Source organism: Hippopotamus amphibius, chromosome 7 (assembly GCF_030028045.1).
Source record: "Hippopotamus amphibius kiboko isolate mHipAmp2 chromosome 7, mHipAmp2.hap2, whole genome shotgun sequence".
In the NCBI taxonomy this organism is placed as follows: domain Eukaryota; kingdom Metazoa; phylum Chordata; class Mammalia; order Artiodactyla; family Hippopotamidae; genus Hippopotamus; species Hippopotamus amphibius.
The window spans coordinates 122964010-122985651 of record NC_080192.1 but is presented as its reverse complement, the minus strand read 5'-3'; the positions used below and the strand labels follow the sequence as shown (position 1 = coordinate 122985651).

At 39.1% G+C, this 21642-nt stretch overlaps 1 protein-coding gene across 1 annotated transcript in view; it reads left to right on the top strand.

Moving 5' to 3' along the window:
* The window catches only part of TTC27 (tetratricopeptide repeat domain 27), a 149297-nt gene that overhangs the window by 93050 nt on the left and 34605 nt on the right, over positions 1-21642 (top strand). Inside the window, exons 13-14 of the mRNA XM_057742615.1 lie at positions 5914-6141; positions 19485-19583. Coding sequence (XP_057598598.1) covers positions 5914-6141; positions 19485-19583 — 327 coding nt within the window. The remainder of the gene's footprint in view (positions 1-5913; positions 6142-19484; positions 19584-21642) is intronic.

The window sequence follows — 21642 nt, the reverse complement described above, 5'->3', positions numbered from 1 at the left end:
AGTTGATCAAGGAGTCTAAATTTGTATTTCTTTCTTTTGAAAATTGGCATATTAATATCTACCTCTTAGAATGTTATAGATTAAGTGAGATAATGCATTTAATAATGTGCTGAATAAAAACTAATCTGTAAATACTGTCAGATGGAGGGACATGTAAGGCATTTAAAAGGAAAAAATGAAAAAAAAGAGATTGTGTCATTCAAGTTTTGTTTATGAAAGCGGAGCCACTTTGAGTATTTTGGGAAATAGAGATTGCTAAAAGAATTAGATATTACACAAATGTGGGAAGGAAAATGAAGGTGTGAAAGAGGGAGTAAGAGGATCAGGGAAAGAATCATTTACAATCCACTTTAAGCACTGGCACAAGTGCATCAGTCAGAACTTACAGGGGAATCTTAAGAAGCCAAGTACTTCCAGCCATTGAAATGGGAGGATGAAGAAGAAACTTGTGGCGAGGTCTATGGAAAGCTGTTGGACCTGTGTAGCCACAAGCTCTGTGGGTCAGCAGTGAAGTGTCTTGATGGTGGACCTGGGGTTGCTATTGGTTGGTAGGGCCAGCAAGTGGAAAGACAAGATGCACACATAGAGCATGGTCAGGCTGGGATCTGCAGGACATCTCTGCATCTTATTTGATGTCGTATTTAACCATGACAACCTTCCAAGAGTAAAGAATGTTTGTTGCTTTACTTCTGCCTTTCAAATCCTTAGCAAGTTTCCCTTCTGACCTACTTTAACATGAAAGCAGAAGGGAAAGGGATTTTAGGAAACGTAGTTCCCAGCTTAAGCAAGAACATAGAATAATCCAGCACATAGGACTGTGCAGTGGTTTAGCCCTTTTACTTGGGAGTTTACTTATTTGGAAAGTGCCAAACTACTAATAGGCCCAGAGTATTGTTTTTTTTTTTTTTTTTAATTAATTAATTAATTAGGTTTTTTGGTCATGCTGTGTGGCATGCAGGAACTTAGGTCCCCTACCAGGGATCAAACCCACTGGACCGCCAGGGAATTCCAAGGCCCAGAGTATTTTATAGATTGTGTTACTTAGGTAAAGAAGAGTTTCTGATTTGGCGGAAACTTACAGTCTCTTCAAAAGAGGTTTAGATATTGAAGCATTCTTAGGGCATGTAAGAACAAAAATAACTAGACTAATAACAAAAATTGCACATAAACATTTATTTTACATATCTTGCTTTTTTTTAATAGGTGAGTTCCTTCTAAGGAATGTATCCAATGACGTTTTATAAACTGAAAATTTTCCTAATAACAAGTTACAGTGTCAAGAGTATGTAATTTCTAGTTGGTTTTTGGTTGACATTGGCACATAATTTTTTATTTTAGTTTCTTGAGTTTTATTAGCATGATGTCATCAGGACTGGTAAGGTCTTATGGGATGGTGAGACAATCAAGGTCCTTGCAGACTGAATTATACCATAAGTCCATGCAATTCTGAGGAAAGATAGAAAAGTCTACTTCTCTCTGTTCTAGTTAAAGCCCACTGCATTTGATATTGTCTGGTTATTGGGTAGAAAAAAATGCATTTGCTGTATCAGTACCTGCTTAGCATATGTCAGGGGCTGTGATGATTTGCTCCAGTAAAGAGATCATGTCTGGAACAGTAGCTATAATTAGAGCACCATTACATTAAGTTTATAGTAATCTATGACATTTTCCAGGACCCGTCTGTGTTCTCAATTTAAATGGTAGGTTAAACCGCCCATGCACACATGTACAAACACACACACTTTGCAGTGTCTCTCAAGTTTTTGATAGTGGCACACATTTCTGTGGTTTATATAGACATGCAGTGTTGCTTTGGGTTTTCTCTTTTAATGAGGAGAAGCAGCTTCAGAGGCTTTCACTTGGCCCTTTATTTCAAAGTAGCCCTCACCGTGGGCTCTGCTTATTGCTGGATGTATGTAATTCACCACTGTATTCAACTAGGGAAGTAACTAACAACTGGGTGGATTCAGAGACTTACTAGGCCTACCATGGGATGGACTAACTCCCATAAACCCACTAACTCAACATGGTGATATTCTGGGTCCCCAGGGATTAGCAGTAACTAAGAGTTAATCTACCCTGGAAAGAAGAGGTATTTCTTTTTCCCCAAGATACAATTACCTGGTAAATGGTAATTGTAATTACTTTTTTGGGGTAAACTAGGGAAGAATAATTATGGTATATGCTTGTTATGTTATCACAGGGTTTTTTCTCACCAGTATTGGGATGTTTGCTTATATTTGTTTATAAGAGGCTCTGAGTCTGTGAAGTGACTCAGGGATAGAAATTGGATGAGAGACAGTGTTTTAGCATGGTGATTCAGGTCAGACATCTGGTCTCCAAATCTAGATTTTTTTTTTTTTTTTTAAGTCTTTTGCAGTTCAAGTTTGTACTTAGTTGGCTGTTTATCTAATTTGATTCAAAATCTTCCTGACAGTTGGCCATCACCTATGATCCATGCTAGTCACACCATTGTACTTAGCACTCTGGCCGTGCCTGTTACAAAAAACTATGTTCATCTTGCTTCCAGGGGTTAAGTGCTATCAGCAAGTCTCTTGGCTTCTGATCATCCCCATTGAAATCAGGAAGCTCATTTAACAGAAGGACCTCTCAGCTTTACCCCCAGCTTACATAGGACATCTACTATAGCACTTTTCAAAATGCTGGCACTCCCATGTACAGTGTATTTCTCAAAGTCCAGGTGAAAGGAGTATCCCCTTGTCTCTCATGGGGGACATAGGTAGGGTGGGTAACAGGTTACAAATGATAAATTGACAACAGCCTTTTCTTCTAAGTTGTTGGAGTCTTTCTTCCATATTACATCAAGGAATTTTTGGCATCTCAGCCTTAGTTTTGGCCATGTTTGAGTCTAGGTTTTAAGGAGTTGAGCAAATAGTTTGGAACCATCCCCAGCTGCTTGAGTTAGAACTGTGAACCAGAGTTTTCTGATGAGTGTCTACATCCAGCTGATTTAAAGTCGTGATCCTCTTTGTCTATGGTCTAGCTCCCTTTAGAATCTTTTTCCACATGGTCCCAAGATTTTCTGTCTGGAAAGTAACAAAGTCTTGCAGTTCTTTTTGCGTATAAATTTATTTATATGTCCTATATGCAGTTTCTTGTATGTCAGTTGTATCTCAATAAAAGTTCTTAAAAAAATAAGAAATTTATTTATATGCCTGGAGGCAATGAGGGGTGGGAGAGGTTAGGTAATAGGAGAATTGGCATTCTCTTGCACGGTAACTCCTTGAGGTGTAGCTGTTACACTGTCCTCAAGCAAGGTAGCACTAGTCTTACCAGATAGGGGAGTGTTGCCTCTGCTGGCTTAGGAAACTCCATAGAATTTGGGAGTTTTCTGTTTTCTGAATCATCCCAAACATCGCCATTTAAATTCTTGGGTCTTGCTATTTTGTAATCAGTGCCCTCTTCTCCTGGCCATGATGAAGTAACTGGTACTAGAGTAACCCTCTCACTTTAAACAACTGTTGCAGTTGTTATTGGTGTATAACAAACCACATCAAAACATAGCGCCTTAAAACAGTAACAGTGGTTTATTTATCTCTCATTGTTTTTGTGTAACAGAAATTTAGGAAGGCTACTTGTGACATGAGAAAGGCGAGGTGATGCAATATTAACTCTGAATGAACTTAGATAAATGGAAGATGCACATGAGTAGCCTTAGAACAGTCATGAAAATGTAATAAAATGATGTGTAGCCTTGAGGCAATAGAGGAAATAAAATGAATGACTAAAGCATATTGGATTAACCCAATCAAAGACTAACTTTCACACAGAACTAGTGAAACTGAAGTCATCCTATATGGTAATTCAGCAATCCTGCAAGAGCAGTGCCTGCATCTGATTTTTCTCTGTACCAGCTTGGCAGCTACAAGGAAAACAAATTCTTTTAGGAAATTATAGAAATTCCCTGGTTCTCTGGGCTTGAGGATTTAGAACACTGAGTGTCATTTTCTTTTTTTGAGCTGTCCAGTGAACTTAGAAGCAGCTGACCTACCTCATAGTCTTGTGCTCTCTCACAATGTCCTGTCACTCAGACCACAAAAGCCTTGGATTAGATAGGTGCTTTATTTTAAGTTACCTCAGGTGATAATTTAAGTAATCCTTTCATCACTGGATGTCATGGACTACTGATGTTAAACCCTGTCATGATCACTGGATCCTCATCGTCTCCAACTAGATCAGATAATCAGTCACAAAGTTTCACTTTTTGCAGGAGTGTATCGACTGTTATCACTTCTGTACCCGGTTACTGTAATGGTCATTGTTTAATTGCAGACCACAGAATCCACTCTAACAGTTTAAAGCAGAAATGGGAGAGTGTGGATGTCAAATTTCAGTGTCATGCTGCCAAGAGAAATGCCTTCAACTACACTGTAAGGTCATTTCAGCAAAAATCCTGTTTGTGGCTACGATCTGTTACACACGATTTGGTTGAATACATATACATATATATGTAAAAATAAATATATTAATACAAAGTATTTTGAAATGTATTTATTGAAAAGTCAATATATTGAATACAGAATTATAGTTAGATACATTAATGTCTTGTATTATCTGTGAATAAAGGAATCACATGGATTGTGTTTGAAAACTTCATGTTTATTTTGGCTGTGTAGGACGTGGAACTGTTTTCTCTTAGAATCTGTTTTATAAATTCTGATTTCATTTGCAGATTAACCTAAGAGACTTACATAACCCATACCATGTCAGAAATTCAAAAGAAGTGGCAATCCAAAGACACTTTAGAAGCACAGCTATCTTTTAAAAGATTTCACAGAAATTAGGCAGCTTAAGAATTATAGGTATGTTGAACCTAATGAAAATAAAATATACAGACTTTAAGATTGCCAGCCACGCAAGTTAGGGGTTCTAAACTACCATTTTAGCTACCGAACGATGGCTTCTTGGATGTCTACATCCACTGTGACCAAGGCTATCTTGACATTTTTGGTGACCTGACTGCTGTTTATGTGAAAGTATTTGTGTGTGAGGATGGATAGTAGAGTTGAAATTAATAAGAAATGGGGGTGGGGGCAGGTAACGACATAGGTGGGGGGAAGTGGGGTAATATATGTAACAAGTACAGAGTTAACTCGAGTGACAAGGTGAATCCGAATTGTGGACACGTGAGAATAATACCTGAGCTATGTATTGAGGATGGTCTTTAATTTCTAAAGTGAATGGACTGTCTGGGAACAGATAGGTCTTGTGTCAGCAGGGCTTTTTGTTTGTTTTTTTTGTTTTTTTTTTTTGGCCGCTGTCGCACAGCATGCAGGATCTTAGTTCCCCAGCCAGGGATCCAACCGTGCCCCCTGCAGTGGAAGCACGGAGTCCTAACCCCTGGACTGCTGGGGAATTCGGCAGGTTTTATCTGTGAGGTAAGATGAAGTTCAGTTAAGAGGTAGGTGTTTAGCAATATCTATTAAATTGTACACTCTTCCTTCTTTTATAAGTGTTTCAGCAATCCCGGGCTCCCCAAGCATACCATTTTTAAAAAGGGAAAACATACTTTTCATTGTTGTTGGGTGGAGGTGAATTAAAGGCTCTGCACTAACAAACAGTCACAGTGGTGACAGCTGGAACCAGGAGCAGAGAATTGGGAAGGAAAATGAACCTCCCCAGTATCACAAAATCAGACTCTCCTCGGTGCCTTTCCTTGAGGATTCCAGAGGCCAGCGAAGCGTGTTCACCTCTTACTTTTGTACCATGTTTATCTTCTATGGTTGCTCTCTTTTTCAGCCTGTGTTCTAGATGCATGAAATAATCAAGTCATCGCAAACTTTGAAAATAAAATTTTGGATCATGTGACATAAAAGATTGTATATGTACTAAAAAAAAAAATAGGCATTTGTCACTATTCAGCAATTTAGTTATTTCTGTTGCTATTTCTAGGCAGAAGAAATCCTCAGGCGAGAGCTGGAGAAAAAAGAAACAGCCAGTCTATACTGCTTGCTCGGAGATGTCCTTCGAGAGCACTCTTACTACGACCAGGCCTGGGAGTTGTCTAGACACCGCAGTGCTCGTGCCCAGCGCTCCAAAGGCCTTCTCCACCTGCGGAGCAGGGAGTTTAAGGAATGCGTGGAGTGCTTTGAACGCTCGGTGAAGATTAATCCCATGCAGGTTAGACAATTTATAAAGCCCCATCTGCTCTCAGCACTTCCGTGTTTCTTCGATTTTGATTCTTACTGAATAAGTACCCATTTTCTGTCGTGAAGGCTGGTGAGCTCATCTCTGAGCTAAGAACCTAGTCTTTAATATACTTCTAATTTACTTCTTGCTTGTCACCAAGAGTGACAGGTTGCTTTTCTCATACTCGCTTTCTTTTCTTCTGTTATTCACTTTTCTGTTTCATTGTTATTTCTTTCTGTTAACTGTCCTTAACACGATAAAGTTGGGCTCCACTTTGAGCAGATACTCTAAGAAAGAAGTAAATGAGAGTCAGCATTACAAACAGTGTAGGACTGCAAGTAATTGCTGACATCAATAATGAAAGAAAAACTTTTATACAAATAGGGTAACAGATAGAATGGATAGATGATCATTTTAGGGAAAAAATGTCTATATTTACAAACACACAAATTTTTTTAATGTTTAAAAATTTTTTAAAGGTTTGAAAAAATAGTACAAAAGGAACCTGGATATTTAAAATAAGTAAGTGAGAAGATAAATCCACAAGATAGTACTTGATTTTGAGGGGAAAGAGGTCAACTGATTTTGTATTTAATGATATGCAGTTAGTAAAATGAATTTATTCCTGGAAATGGTCTTTTTTTTTTTTTAACCAGACTTTGTGACTGCTTTTCTAATCACTAGAGTCACATGTAACTGTCAACCATGTTCCTGACAAACATGCACACTGACTTGGTATAATTCTAGTTGTAATATTAACTTACAATCAGCTACTAATGTTTACTGAGCACTTACTGTGAGCCACGCATCTCACTGGGCATTTTACCAGTATTTGGACTCATACAGCCTGACTCCAGAACACATACTCTTTGTGTGTGTGTGTGTGCGTGTGGTAAAATGCACATAACATAAAATTTACCATCTTAGGACTATTTCTGAGTGTACAGTTCAGTAGTGTTAAGTACATTCACTTTGTTGTGTAGCCATTGCCACCACCCATCTCTACAACTTTTTTCATCCTGCAAAACTGAAACTCTGCACCAAGTAAACAATAGCCTCCTGACTCTTCCCCCACACCTCTAGTCCCTGATAACCCTCTACTTTCTATCTCTATGAATCTGGCTACTCTGAGTACCTCACATGAGTGCAATCATGTAGCATTTGTCCTTTTGTGTCCATATTTCACTTAGCATAATGTCTTCAGGGTTCATCTGTGTTGTATCATGTGTCAGACTTTTCTTTTTTTCAAGGCTGAATAGTATCCCGTTGTATGTCCATACCCGTTTTTTTATCCATTTGTCGATGGACACTGGGTTGCTCGTACTTCTTGCTGTTGTGAGTAGTGCTGCGATGAACAAGGCTGTGCAGAAATGGTCACTTTTGAACTCGGTAGACTCAGGGCATTTCTTTTACACTGAAAAAAATCAGAATACATTTAAAAAATTTTTTCTTTATTTATTTAGGCTGTGTCAGGTTTTAGTTGCGGTGCGTGGGCTCTTTGTTGTGGCACATGGGCTTCTCTCTAGTTGTGGCATGAGGGCTCCGGGGCATGTGGGCTTCCCTAGTTGACACGTGAGAGCTCAGTAGCTGCAGCATGTAGGTTTAGGTGCCCTATGGCATGTGGGAATCTTAGTTCCCCGGTCAGGGATCAAACTCACATCCCCTGCATTGGAAGGTGGATTCTTCACCACTGGACCACCAAGGAAGTCCCCAGAAAACATTTTTTTATGACAGGTTGAGCTAACTGTTTACTTTTCCTCGCTCTGGATAGTGAGTACAATGAGAATCTTCCTAATCTGTGGGCTGGTGAGAAGCCTGGAGAAGAGAGTAGGACAGGTGGGTGTGCAGAGTATCAGCAGAAACTGATGGGTGCATTTCGCTGCAAGGAGCCTTAACATAGAGTTGGTTTTTGTTGACAGCTTGTTTTAATTCAAAAGTTCTCAGCTGCGGTTGATTTTGTCCTTGGTCCTTTGGCAGTGGTGGGGAAGTGAAGGGGTACACTACTGACATCTAGTGGGTAGAGACCAGGGATGCTGCTAGACATCCCATAATGCTCAGCACATCCCCCCACAATAAAGTATTATCCAGGCTAAAATGTCAGTAGTGCCAAGGTTGAGAAACCCTGCACCAACTTAATTATCACCAGACTTTTTTTTTTTTTTTTTTTTTTTTTTGCAGAAAATAGAACTCTGTGCTATTAAAATTTTACTTTTACGGAAAACTGTGTCATATTCTTGCTTATCTGCTTAAGGTTTACCCAGCCACTGCTGCCATAAGGAGTGGGGAGAATAAACTTCCTCCCTTAGTCTCCATCGTCCAGGTTAAGTCACATGTGAGTTGTTTTCTCAAGCACACAATCTCTTCTTAACATCCAGCCTTAGCATTGTCCTCCTGCCTCACTGGCTACTCCTCCTCCGTCTTTGCTGGTTCCTAGGGCTTAGTCCTTGGGCTTTATCTCTGTCTACACTCATCTAGTCCCATAGTTTTAAATACCATCTGTATGCTGACAACTCCCAAAAGTTTATTTTCAGTCCTGTCTTCTTCCTGAACTCTAGACTGCTGTATCTCACTGCTTCCTCAGTCTCCCCATTTGTTACTCGGACTGTAACATTGCTAATATCTGAAATACTGTTTCCCCCTCCTGAAAGCTTTTGCCCGCAAGAGTATCCCCATCCCTATAAGTGGCAGCCCGTTTGGTCTTTGAGTCTGTTGATTTCTTTTTCCCTCATACCCCACATCTAAGTTCATCAGCCAGTCCTAGGAGATTTGCTTTTGATATGTCCAGAATCAGACAGTTGCTTGCTACCTGCCACCATTCTGGTCAAATCCCCATCACCTCTCACCTAGTTAATCTATTACCTCCTTATTGGTCTTCCTACCTGTATGTTACCATCTGCCTATACTCAATGAACATCCAAGTAGATCCTTTCAAATGCGAGTCAGGTATATCATTCCTCTGCTCCAGCGCTGTGATAATAACCAGGTCCCTAGTCCCTGTTGCCCCTTTACCTTCCTCCTCCCGTTCTCCCCCTCACTCACCCCACGTTAGCCTCTTTGCTCCTCCCTGAACTTTCTGGGCACATTTCTGCCTCTGGGTTTTAGCACTTGGCTGTTCCTCTGTCTGGAATGTTCTTCATCCGGATAGATATCGGCACACCTTGCTCCATTACCTCATTCACTTCTGGGCTCAAATGTCACTTTCTCAGAGAGACTTTCCATGATCATTCTATTTAAAATTACGCCCCCAGTTTCCACCCCTACCATACATTCCATATTTTCCTTTCCTACTTTATTTTTCTCCGTAGTACTTAGTACCCTTCTAATATTATATACAGCTTACTTTAAAAAAAAATCTGTTTCTCCTCCACTACAATGTAAGTTCTGTGAAGGTAGAAATTTTTATCTGTATGATTCATTTACATTTTCTTAGTGCTGTAACTGTGCCTACCACATACTGGGTCTTCAATAAATAATTGTCCAGTGAGTGAATAATATCTTCAACCAGTTATTTAATCAAATATTTACTGATTGTCTTCTGTACACACGGCACTGAACCAGAGGAGGAGGCAGCACAGCAGATCACCAGATGGCCTTGTCTGTACCCACTGCTGCAGTCTAGTGAAACGAACGTAGACAAAACTAGCCAACGACATGAGGCATCAAAGAAACGCCCAGAGAGTACTTTGTAAGGCACTAGTTTTATAGATGCCAAAGAGGCCATTTCTGCCTTTGGTAGCAATGAAGAGAGGATGGTGAGTTTGGCCTTGAAAGACACATAATACTCGACTAGGCCAATGGAAGGGCAGTGGTGAGGGCATTCCAGGCTGGTGATCAGTATGAGCCCAGCCCCAGAAACAGGAAGAGAAGGGGTGTGTGTGTGGGAGGGGGTGTTAGGGGAACAGAGCATTAGTGAATAGGCTAGTTTTTTAGAGTGAAAGGGAATAGGGTGGTCCCAGTGGGAAAGCTAGACTGGGGCCAGATTATGGAAGGTCTTGAATGTGAGGCTAAACTCTGGTTTTTTAATTTGGCGGATAGGGAGCCATTGAAGGGTTGATTTGTGTTTGGCTTTGTTGAATTGAAGGAATGTAGTGTGCATGGAGGTGGTTTAGGAATATTGTTTTGGCAACACTGTGGCCATGGGAGATACTAGGTGTAGGCAGGCTTAGGAGACAGTAGCAATGGTCCAGCAGGACCATTATCAGTGTGGGAGGGGCAGTAGGAAAGAAGGGGTGGAGTAAGGGAATTTGCAAGGGAGGACTTGATAGGGCTTGACGGTCTCATTATATAATTTTGAATTAATTACTTAGCAAGACAAAGAAATGACAGTTGCTCCAAACAGTGTCACGGTACAAACAGATATTATGCGAGGATATTTTGCAGTTTGTCATATGGATCTAATTCAAGCAGGCTGTAAGCCATGCCAAAATATGCAGGCACTTGATGCTGCAGTTGTAAAGAACTAGTACAAGATGCAAACTTGAACACCATAGACTTACTATAACTTGTGATGCAAGTTTGAACTGTCTCTGAAGAAGGAGAGCTCATACATGCTATTGTCTCTTCTAAGTCCTGGAATGAAAGGAAAATAGAAAAATAGAGTTTAAAAAACTCTATCCCTACTTTGCTGACATATCCAAGCAATTAGATTTAATAACAAAACTCAGGCAAAAAGAGAGTGATATTTGGATGGCCTCTGTGCATTATAATGGATTCCTGAAATCAAATTGGTATAAAAATAGGAGTGTTTGGTTTTATATCAAGGATGGTCTACAAAATGAAATGCATTTGTCTATGGTGCATTTGTTAGGGAACCAGAGGTGTACCATTTGCATTTGTATTGAGAGTGCTAGCTGTCATTCGCTCACACCTACTCTTTCATTTTCCCAAGTAACTGCTGAAACTACTAAAACTCAACCTTAGACTTCTGGGGATTGTGGGCTGTTAGAAGCTGAAGAAAGTGGGAGGAAGTGGTCACCAAACCTCCCAAGCAGGATTTTGTAGACTCAGGACCAGAAATGAAACATAAATCCTTAGGTCTACTCCTAGGTAATTATTACTCGCATTGCCCCCTACTGTTGTGCAAAAAATAAAGACAAAGAAATTGCTCAGATATCAAGCTAGTATGTGTAGCCCTGAAAAAGGAAAACGTCACTTCCTATCACTTTTTAACCCCTTCCTCAACACACATATTTTATTCTTTTTATTTTGTCAGTTTCACCTCTTAGCCCCTTCAAGATTTTTAAATTTTCCTTAACTTTCCTCCTCAATTAACTGGTCATCTTGGTAAGGTGATAGGATATTATTGGCAGTATATATATGCAAAGACACATGTATAGGCAAAAGGGCTGTAGGAGTTAGGAGGTGAGGGGTTGTTGTGGACTGACAGAGCCAGAGATGGGAAAGAAATTAGCTTAGATGTTCACTGATTGATGCAAAGTGAGTAAGTGTGTAGGTGGGGCACTGGCTTCACAGGTAGAAGAAAAGCATGAAGAAAGGTGAGGATTTGAGAGTTCCTGAAGCATCAGTGGCTATTCCAGTTTATGCCTATTATCCTGGTAATCCATCCAGTTTAGCGTCTCTCCCAGATTTTAAATTTTTAAATGAAGTGCTGTTATTGGTAGTTGCATTAAAAGAAGTTGGAATGGGTTTTCATAGACATCCACTTTGTATTTCCATCTTTTTTAAAAAAAATTAATTTTTGGGCTGTGTTGGGTCTTCGTTGCTGCATGTAGGCTTTCTCTAGTTGTGGTGGTGTGCATGCTTCTCATTGTGGTGGCTTCTCTTGTTGCAGAGCACGGGCTTCAGTAGTTGTGGCAGTCAGGCTGAGTAGTTGTGGCTTTTGGGCTCTAGAGCGCAGGCTCAGTAATTGTGGCACACAGGCTTAGTTGTTCCTCAGCATGTGGCATCTTCCCAGACCAGGGCTCGAACCTGTGTCCCTGATGTTGGCAGGTGGATTCTTAACCACTACGCTACCAGGGAAGTCCTGTGCTTCCATCTTCTGCCATAGATTCATCTAGTGTTGTGTTGAATGCATGTGGTGGATGGAGCTCCCACTTTATGATGTGCTAAAATCTGAAAGATGGCCAGTAGGAGCCTGTCTCTTTTTTCCCCAATCCTTTCCAGATGTAACTTAACTACTATTGCCCTTTCGAGGACAGTGTGCAGGATGCTTGCTGATTACACCAACTGTGCTTGCTCTGAGTGGCTGAGGACAGCCAACTTCTTTAGGTCTTGGGTGGTGGTAGGAGAAATGTTTGAGCCAACGTCTCTATAAGCCCCTTGGTATATATCAGACATTTGTGCCAAGCTGTGGCCTCTGAGATGCATAACGTTGCCTGGCTACCAGTTGGCAGGATTAGTGGGAAATGTGGGAAATTGTAGGCTAGATAGATGTATGGGGAGTAGAGGCAGAGCAGTCCTGCCAGAAATAAAAGCGCATGGAGAACAGTCTGAATTCTCTTGCTGCAGGGATTTGGTCACTTATAAATGTACCACTATTTCTATATTGTATTGCTTGATAACTTTTTATGTAGTTTATAATAAACTCTTTTGGTAGCAGTCATCTCCAAAAAGCAAACAAATTTTTAAAATGTGGTTTTAGAGAATAATTAAGAACTTAATTTTCACTTGTCAAGAGAGTAAATAAATGTATTAATATAACTTGCACAAAATTTAGTTGATGTAATTTCATTCCACCTCAGGGGCCATAATCATATCACTAATCACATGAAATCCAGAAGACCCAAGTCTTCTGAAGAAACATTAGTGTTTATGTCAAAAGGCAGTCGTTTTTTTTGTTTGTTTGTTTTTAATAGGAAGCATGTCCAAAGATGACGATTTAACGTGCAGCTGTAGGAGGTGTATTTTCTTGTCATCCTGTGAGACTGGATTTTATCTGGAACAAAAGAAAATGAGCAACGTTAGTTTAGAAAATTAGTCAATACCAAGTTTTCTCATGCATGTGGGAGAAGTGAGATCATCGCTGTTAATGTGCCAGCTCTTCTAGCAGAAGTAGTTCATTAACAGTTGAATTTGCCAGTTTTATATCAGTGACATCAGATGCTTCCAATAGAAAATTCATTAATTTGGTTCTCATAATGGTTTTAATTTTCTTCTGCCTAATTAGTGGATTCAAAATAAAATTTTTGGAAATTCACTCTATCAAAGGTGACACATCTGATATTATTCTAAATGCTATTGTAAATTCAGTTACAAAGTTAAACATTGAAGATAAAAGTATTTCACATAGTGGTAATGCTCTTTCTGAATTAAGAAAACCAGTAGAGCAGAAATGTGCTTGGAATGGTTTATAACGGTGGACATAATATGGTCCAGACAAGCTTCTACCACTGGAAATAAAAACTAGCTGTTGTCATTTACAGATATTTTCATATATACTGTTTGGTAACTCAGTTACAGAATGCTTGTGATGTCTTATGTGTTGATGTCTGAAGTTGAAGTAAAATACAATTCCTCTAGTACTGCAGTTTATACTTTCTCCTGTTGCTGTCCATCATCTAATGGGCTTTAAAAATGTTTGAGTTTTTGAAGAATTTTTTACAACTCAATTTTTTAATTTATTTTTTAAATTGAAGTATAATTGATTTACGATGTATTAATTTCTGCTGTACAGCAAAGTGATTCATTATATACACATTCATATATATATATATATTCTTTTTCATATTCTTTTCCATTATGGTTTATCACAGGATATTCAGTATAGTTCCCTGTGCTACACAGTAAGACTTTGTTGCTTACCCGTTGCATATATAATAGCTTACATCTGCTAACCCCAACCTCCCATTCCATCCCTTCCTCACTGCTCTCCCCCTTGGCAACCATAAGTCTGTTTTCTATGTCTGTGAGTCTGTTTCTGTTTCCTTATGTTAGGAAGGAATGGCGGATTAGGCTGAGGTCAAGTTAGAAGTTATAGAAGAATACAAGACTGCCGGGTTTGATCTTTTTTTTTTTTAAGCTCTTTATTGGAATTTAATTGCTTTACACTCTTGTACCAGCTTATAAGGTACACCAAAGTCAATCAGCTGTATTTATATACATACCCCCATATCCCCTCCCTCCCGCGACTCCCCCTCACCCTCCCTGTCCCGGCCCTCTAAGGCATCACCCGTCATCGAGTTCATCTCCCTTTGTTGTACAGTGACTTCCCACTGGCTGTCTGTTTTACAGTTGATAGTATATATATGTCTGTGCTACTCTCTCACTTCGTCTCAGCTTCCCTTTCGCCCCCCGCCCCCCCAATCCCGTGTCCTCTAGTCCATTCTCTGCATCTGCATCCTTTATCTTGTCTTGTCACTGGGTTCATCAGTACCTTTTTTTTTTTTTTAAGATTCCGTATATATGAGTTAGCATACAATATTTGTTTTTCTCTTTCTGGCTTACTTCACTCTGTATGACAGACTCTACGTCTATCCACCTCATTACATATAGCTCCATTTCACTCCTTTGTATAGCTGAGTAATATTCCATTGTGTATATATGTCACATCTTCTTTATCCATTCATTTGTTGATGGGCATTTAGGTTGCTTCCATGTCCTGGCTATTGTAAACAGTGCTGCAATGAACATTACGGTACATGTTTCTTTTTGGATTATGGTTTTCTCTGGGTATATGCCCAGGAGTGGGGTTACTGGATCGTATGGTAGTTCTACTTTTAGTTTTTTAAGAAACCTCCAAACTGTTTTCCATAGTGGCTGTACCAGCTTACATTCCCACCAACAGTGCAGGAGAGTTCCCTTTTCTTTACACCCTCTCCAACATTTATTGTTTCTAGATTTCTTGATGATGGCCATTCTGACCGGTGTGAGGTGATACCTCATTGTGGCTTTGACTCGCATTTCTCTGATGATGAGTGATGTTGAGCATCTTTTCATGTGTTTGTTGGCCACCTGTATGTCTTCTTTGGAGAAATGTCTATTTAGGTCTTCCGCCCATTTGTGGATTGGGTTATTTGCTTTTTTGATACTAAGCTGCAGGAGCTGATTATATATTTTGGAGATTAATCCTTTGTCCGTTGCTTTGTTGGCAAGTATTTTCTCCCATTCTGAGGGTTGTCTTCTTGTCTTGTTTATGGTTTCTTTTGCTGTGCAAAAGCTTTTAAGTTTCATGAGGTCCCATTTGTTTATTCATGATTTTATTTCCATTATTCTGTGAACGTTTTTTAATACATAATCATTGGGACTTTCATCAAGAGCAAAGTGAAGTTGTAACTTTGATGCTTTGGGCCAGTCTAGCACATGACAGCAGATGAGCCTCTGCGAGACCAGGGAGCTTTAGAGAAACCAAGGCAGCCTTTCCCTGCCCGTGCTATATGTAAGACCAGACCTTCATAATTCTGATAGAATTGTTAATTATCCTGAGAGCTTGTGTTCTTCTTTGATTTGTAGGGGTCAGCTTTCTTTTTCATTTAATTTTTTGAAAGAAGAAATGTTTTCATTCAAAATGGAGCTAGAGTTTCTGTTGTGCACTTGTGGTGGGGAGGTTCAAGGAGATTGGCACTTACAGTCCAGTGGAGAAGACAGAGTGAACATGTGTGAATAATATGTAGAGAAAAAAGAGATTCTTTCCTTTTTGTTCTTCCTTTCTCGTATTGGTAAGCAATAAAAAATGAAACTCTTAAGGTCTGACTTGCATAACTGCCAAGAAATACGAGCACTGTGATAACATCTGGGCTGTAGCTGGGGCTGAGGGATAGAGAGGAGGGCAGAGCTCTGATGCCATAGACCTGACTCTGAGTCCTGGTAATCCCAAGGTAAATCACCTCATCTTCCTGAGCTTCAGTTTCCTCATTTGTAAGATGAAGATATAATCCCTAACTCAATTTGCTGCTGGGAAAATTAGAGCCAATATATATAAAGTGTCTCGCACATTTCCTGGCCCCATGATAAGTTCTCAGTGGTCATGGAGTTTCCTGTGCCGCCCATTGCAGTGTGGTAGTAATGTGGTAGAAAATCATTGTTACCCCATTATCTGTAGCCTAAAACTAGAGAAATATGTCCAGCAGGAGAGTCTCATGCAGATGATATATAAACACCCACGTTCCCTCACACTGTGAATTCTCTGGAAAGAGTAGGCAAACAGAAGAACCGTGGTAACCAAGTTTAGGACAGGAATAAGAGGGGGACACAATTAATACTGTTTCTAGTAAAAGAAAAATGTGTGTATAAAATTTAGTTGCTCCTATAGTTTAAAAGAAGACACTGACACAGAGGAAACTTTTGAGAGAGAGAGAAGCTGTCAGGTTAAGACGTGTGTTTCCTTGGGAAGGAGAACTTAGTATTTAATAGTAAAATGAGAAATTTGGTTACGAAAGAGTTGGTGGTGCACATTTTTTAAAAATATGAGCACCAAGCATCATTTTAGGAAAAGCTACTACCAGACAACATTGATAGCTCTCTTGGATTTGGCTTGGGTCATTTCCTGTGTAATAAAGCGACATTCAACAACTTATCTGCATTTGGGGTCATGGGAATGAGTCAGGGATGTAGAAAGGAGAGAATGGGGAGCGTAGCTTAGCTTCAGGATTCAGTTGTAAGGTGTTACACTTTATTATGTGGGACATCAGAAAAATTAAGTCAATCCTGTAAGGAAAATTAGTCTTAACAAAAAAAGGGAAGCTACTGATTATTCATTCATTCTGTAGAAACCTTAAGGAGGAAGGAAATTTGAGTAGTAGGTTCATAATTTAAGAAAGAAAATTGTAATACATAAGTAAATGGCACCTATTGTAGATGTGTTTTAAATACCCTTGTAAAAATTAACTTTTACAGGTAATCCATGCCCATTGTCCAGTGGTGCTTAAGTGTTCATTTTCTATTTTAATTATTGAGGTTTAGTAAGTATTGCAGTCACTCTCTTCATCACATGTATTGCACACCAGGAACCAGGAACCATTGTGTGGCTTTAGGCAAATCACTTCCTTCCTAGGTCTCATTTTCTTCACGGCCTCTTTTCAATTGATTTCTAAGCCTCTGATTGAACTGATTTCCTCCTAGTTTATCAAACGTGCCGATTCTAGAGTATTCTATTCGCATCATCAGTGTGCTTGTTTTGCCACTAGATGGCACTAATGTACCTTTGAACCCTGTCCCTGGGTTTTCAGAATCTGAGGTCTGAAGGAGCCTTGGAATTTTTGCTTATTCCACCCCCCACCCCCAACCTGCATTTAACAACTGGGGAGCTGAGGCTCAGAGGTTAAGAGACATGGCCAAGGTCATACAGTTCCTTAGAACGTCTTGAATCCCAGTCATCTGTCTTTCCCTCTATTCCACTGTTTCTCTAGGGGGCTTTTGAGGGAAATTCAAAGAGAGAGCATGTTCTCAACCATTCCTGCTTTTTGAAAATTATTTTAAAAATAATTTAAAACCATTCATCAAGTACATATATCATCAAATTCAAAATACATAATTGGTCTGCTTTTGTGTTTCTGTATTGGCTCCCTCAGAGGAAGAAACTAGACTGTCAGCTTCTAAAGATCACTGCCCTGCCTATAGCTAGCCTGCCTTCACAGGTTGCCCTGGAAATTATATGTTGTTTTATATGTTTGCATCAGCTTTAGGCCCTCTCAGAATGAGTCACATTTAGTGAGTATGGAACTCTTTCAGTTAATTCTATAAATAACCAGACAACAGCAAACTAATGAGCTAATTTTTAAGTTGCTGGATTCCCTTGATTCAGAAATGTGAATGAACTTCTAACTTAATTTCCACCTAGTACCTCTGCCTCCCCCCCACCCCACCCCAAACACACACCCACCCCATCTTTAGCCGTTACCTATACCTCTTAACAAAATCTGTTCTAAAGGCTCATGGCAGTTATTTATAGCCTCTTGTGAATTCAAGGCAAAGTGTTGAATTCTCCAAGGATGTTTGCTTTCTAAGCCTTATCTCTAATTATCTGGCTAAAAATCTTTATCTGCTTAAAGAACTTTCAGGCCTCAACTAGCCATATGGAACAAGTTTTGTAGGAATGACAGGGGGAAGAGGGGCTTAGGGGCAGCTTCCTATTTGCCTCTGTGGAAGGCTATGGACAGATAATAGAGCACCTCATTTCCTTTCCCACTCTTAAGTGTTCAACCAAGTCTATCTGCTGGCTCCTGGCTTTTGTACTGGAAGTCAAAGACAGTGAGAAAGTAGACTGCCTTCTGCTGCTGGCCTTACACATGGTATCTAAAAGGAAAACAGAGTTGTAAAGCTGCATTTCTGACTAATTTCATTGAATTTTTATCAGTTTTATCTTCCTTTTGACAGAGGCTATTGAATTTTAAGGAAACCCTGTGATGTAAAGAATTCTTTTGTAATTTCAATAGCCACTTCCTAATTTACCTGTTTTCTACCTCTCTAAGTTTACAAGTCATACTAACTTAAGTCAGGCTTTCCACTTTGAAGGACTCTTTGGTAATCCAGATTCTGAGCCTGCTTTTTCTAAATTTTTTCGGGCATGCCTAAACAGATACGTGATAGGGCAGTTTGGCTCTTGGTTAACCTGCAAAAGTACTTGTGGTCTAACTTGAAGATGGAAGCAAAAATTTTTCTTCTCAAGTTTGTAATACGTTCATCAGTTGTGAACGTGCTGATGCTTTGTATACTTTTTACATAGGTCATAGATGCTCAGTAAAAATGTTGGATTAATTCCACTTTAAAAAAAAATTTATTTATTTATTTATTTATTGGTTGCTTTGGGTCTTCGTTGCTGCATGCAGGCTTTCTCTAGTTGCAGAGATCGGGGGCTACTCTACATTGCGGTGCGAGGGCTTCTCATTGCAGTGGCTTCTCTTGTTGCGGAGCATGGGCTGTAGGCACGTGGGCTTCAGTAGTTGTGGCACATGGGCTCAATAGTTGTGGCTCGAGGGCTCTAGAGCACAGGCTCAGTAGTTGTGGCGCATGGGCTTAATTGCTCTGTAGAATGTGGGATCTTCCTGGACCAGGGATCAAACCTGTGTCCCCTGCATTGGCAGGCGGATTCCTAAGTGGCGCAGTGGAAGTCCTGATGCGTGTTTATGATATCAGGGCTTATCAACAGAGCTCTCCACTGCTTTCATGGAATTGGTTAACATGAAGAATGGTCTTTCTTAGCAGAATATGTGCAGTGATATTGCATATGCTTTCAGTGTTGTGTTAACTTTGAAAATTATGTGGAAAAATGCCATCTTCATTGCTAAATTTCCTACGTTTAATATAAAATATAAGGCAGGTTATAGCTCTGCATTCTTCATAGTAGTGTAGTGTATTTGTTTATAATATGTAAATGATTTCAGGTTATTCCTATAAATATCTCTGTGTGTTTGAATGACTTTGTCTTTTGGTCTTTGCAGCTCGGTGTGTGGTTTTCTCTCGGCTGTGCCTATCTGGCCTTGGAAGACTATGAAGGTTCAGCAAGGGCATTTCAGCGCTGTGTGACTCTAGAACCCGATGTAAGTTTGTTTGGTCTTCTTTCCTTATTACAGCTCTTTGGTACAATTTAAGTTATTTGAATTGTACTGTAGTTCCGAACAGCAATTCCTACGGGTGTGTAGTTTCAGTTATGCAAGATGAGTAAGTTCTAAAGATTTGCTGTACAACAGTGTGCCTGTAGTTAACAGTACCATATTGTGCACCTAAAATTTTTTAAAGAGGATGATCTCATGTTAAGTATTCTTATCACAATAAAGAGACAGAGAGAGAGAGAAAGCAAAACAACCAAGCTTTCTATTATGTCAAAAAAAAAGAACATCAATTCTTTTTGTGTTGGAGGAAGGCATACCCTTTGTGTTGGAGGAAGGCACACCTTTGGCAGGTCACACCCTAAGTTATATGATTTATAAATCTAGAGATAAGTTTCTTCTCATAGTAGCTAAGTTACATAGAAAATAGTTTTGATAAAACAGTTTTTTAGTTAAAAATGTACTGCCGAAGGGTACAGCAAAGTGTCACATATGTTTTGTCACTCACCAACATGTGCTGCCTATGTTAATTAATTGCATTATTAGAAAATTCTTTTAGTCTTTAAATATTTAACAGCTTTACTGAGATGGTAAGTAATTCACATGCCATCTAGTTCATCCATTTAAAGTGTACAATGTAGTGATTTTTTTTTTAGTATATTCAGAATCATGCAACTATCACCACAGTCAATTTTAGAACATTTTTATTATCATACAAAGAAACCCCCTGTGCCCATTAGCAGTCCCTCCCCATTTCTCCTAAACACTTTCCACCCTACCCCCATCCCCACCTCTAGGCAACCACTAATGGACATTATGTCCCTATTCCGAACATTTCATATAAATGGAATCATACAATGAGTGGTCTTTTTTGACTGCCTTCCTTCACTTAGGTTAATGTTTTCACAGTTCATCCATTCTGTGTTCAGAATTTTGAGGAACTGCCAGACTGTTTTCTAAAGCACCATTTTACATTCCCACCAGCAATATGTGAGGGTTCTAATTTCTCAACATCGTTGTCAACACTTGTCTTTGATTATTGTCTGTCTTTCTGATTGTAGTCATCGTAGTAGGTGGTATCTTGTTGTGGTTTCAGTTTGCATTTCCCTGATGGCTCATGATGTTGAGTATCTTTTTATGCACTTATTGGCCATTTCTGTATCATCTTTAGAGAAATGTTTATTGACATCCTTTGCCTGTTTGGGTTATTGGTCTTTTTATTGTTAAGGTGTACGAATTCTTTATATATCCTAGATACAGGTCCCATATCAGGTATATGATTTGCATATATTTTCTCCTATCCTATAAGTTGTTTTTCACTTTCTTGATAGTGTCTTTTGATGTACAAAAGTTTTTAATGCTGATGAGGTCCAGCCTATCTATTTTTTCTCTTGTTGCTTGTGCTTTTGGTGTCATATTTAAGAATCTATTGCCAAATCTAAGATCATGAAGATTACCTTATCTTTTCTTCTAAGAGTTTTATTGGTTTAGCTCTTATGTTTATATCAAATCTGCTGTTACACTTATTCATTAAACTTACCATGCTATGTGTGGTGGTGGATATTCACTAAACTTACTGTGGTAATCACTTCACAAATATATACAGGTATCAAATCATTATGTAGTACACCTAAAACTAATACAATGCTAATATCAATACAAAACTAATATCAATTACATCTCAATTAAAAAAAAAACTAAACATTTCAGATAATGTATTTTTTTTAGTTCAAGAATTTTTATTTGGTTCTTTTACACTTTTCATGTTTCTGCTGAGAAGCCCCAGTTGTTCCCTTATTATGTTCATGTTTTCTTCAAATCTTTAATTATACTTAAAACAACTGCTTTGAAGTTTTTGTATGCTTATTCCAACATCTCTTTAATTTCTGTGTCTGTTTCTATTAACTGATTTTTAATTTGGTTATAGATGAATTTTCCTGCTTGTTTGCCTGTCTACCAGTTTTTGAAAATCATATCCTACAGTTGTGGATGCTATGTTGTTGAGTTTCTGGGTTTTGTTGTCTTTCCTTGAGGAAGGTAGAGTTTTATT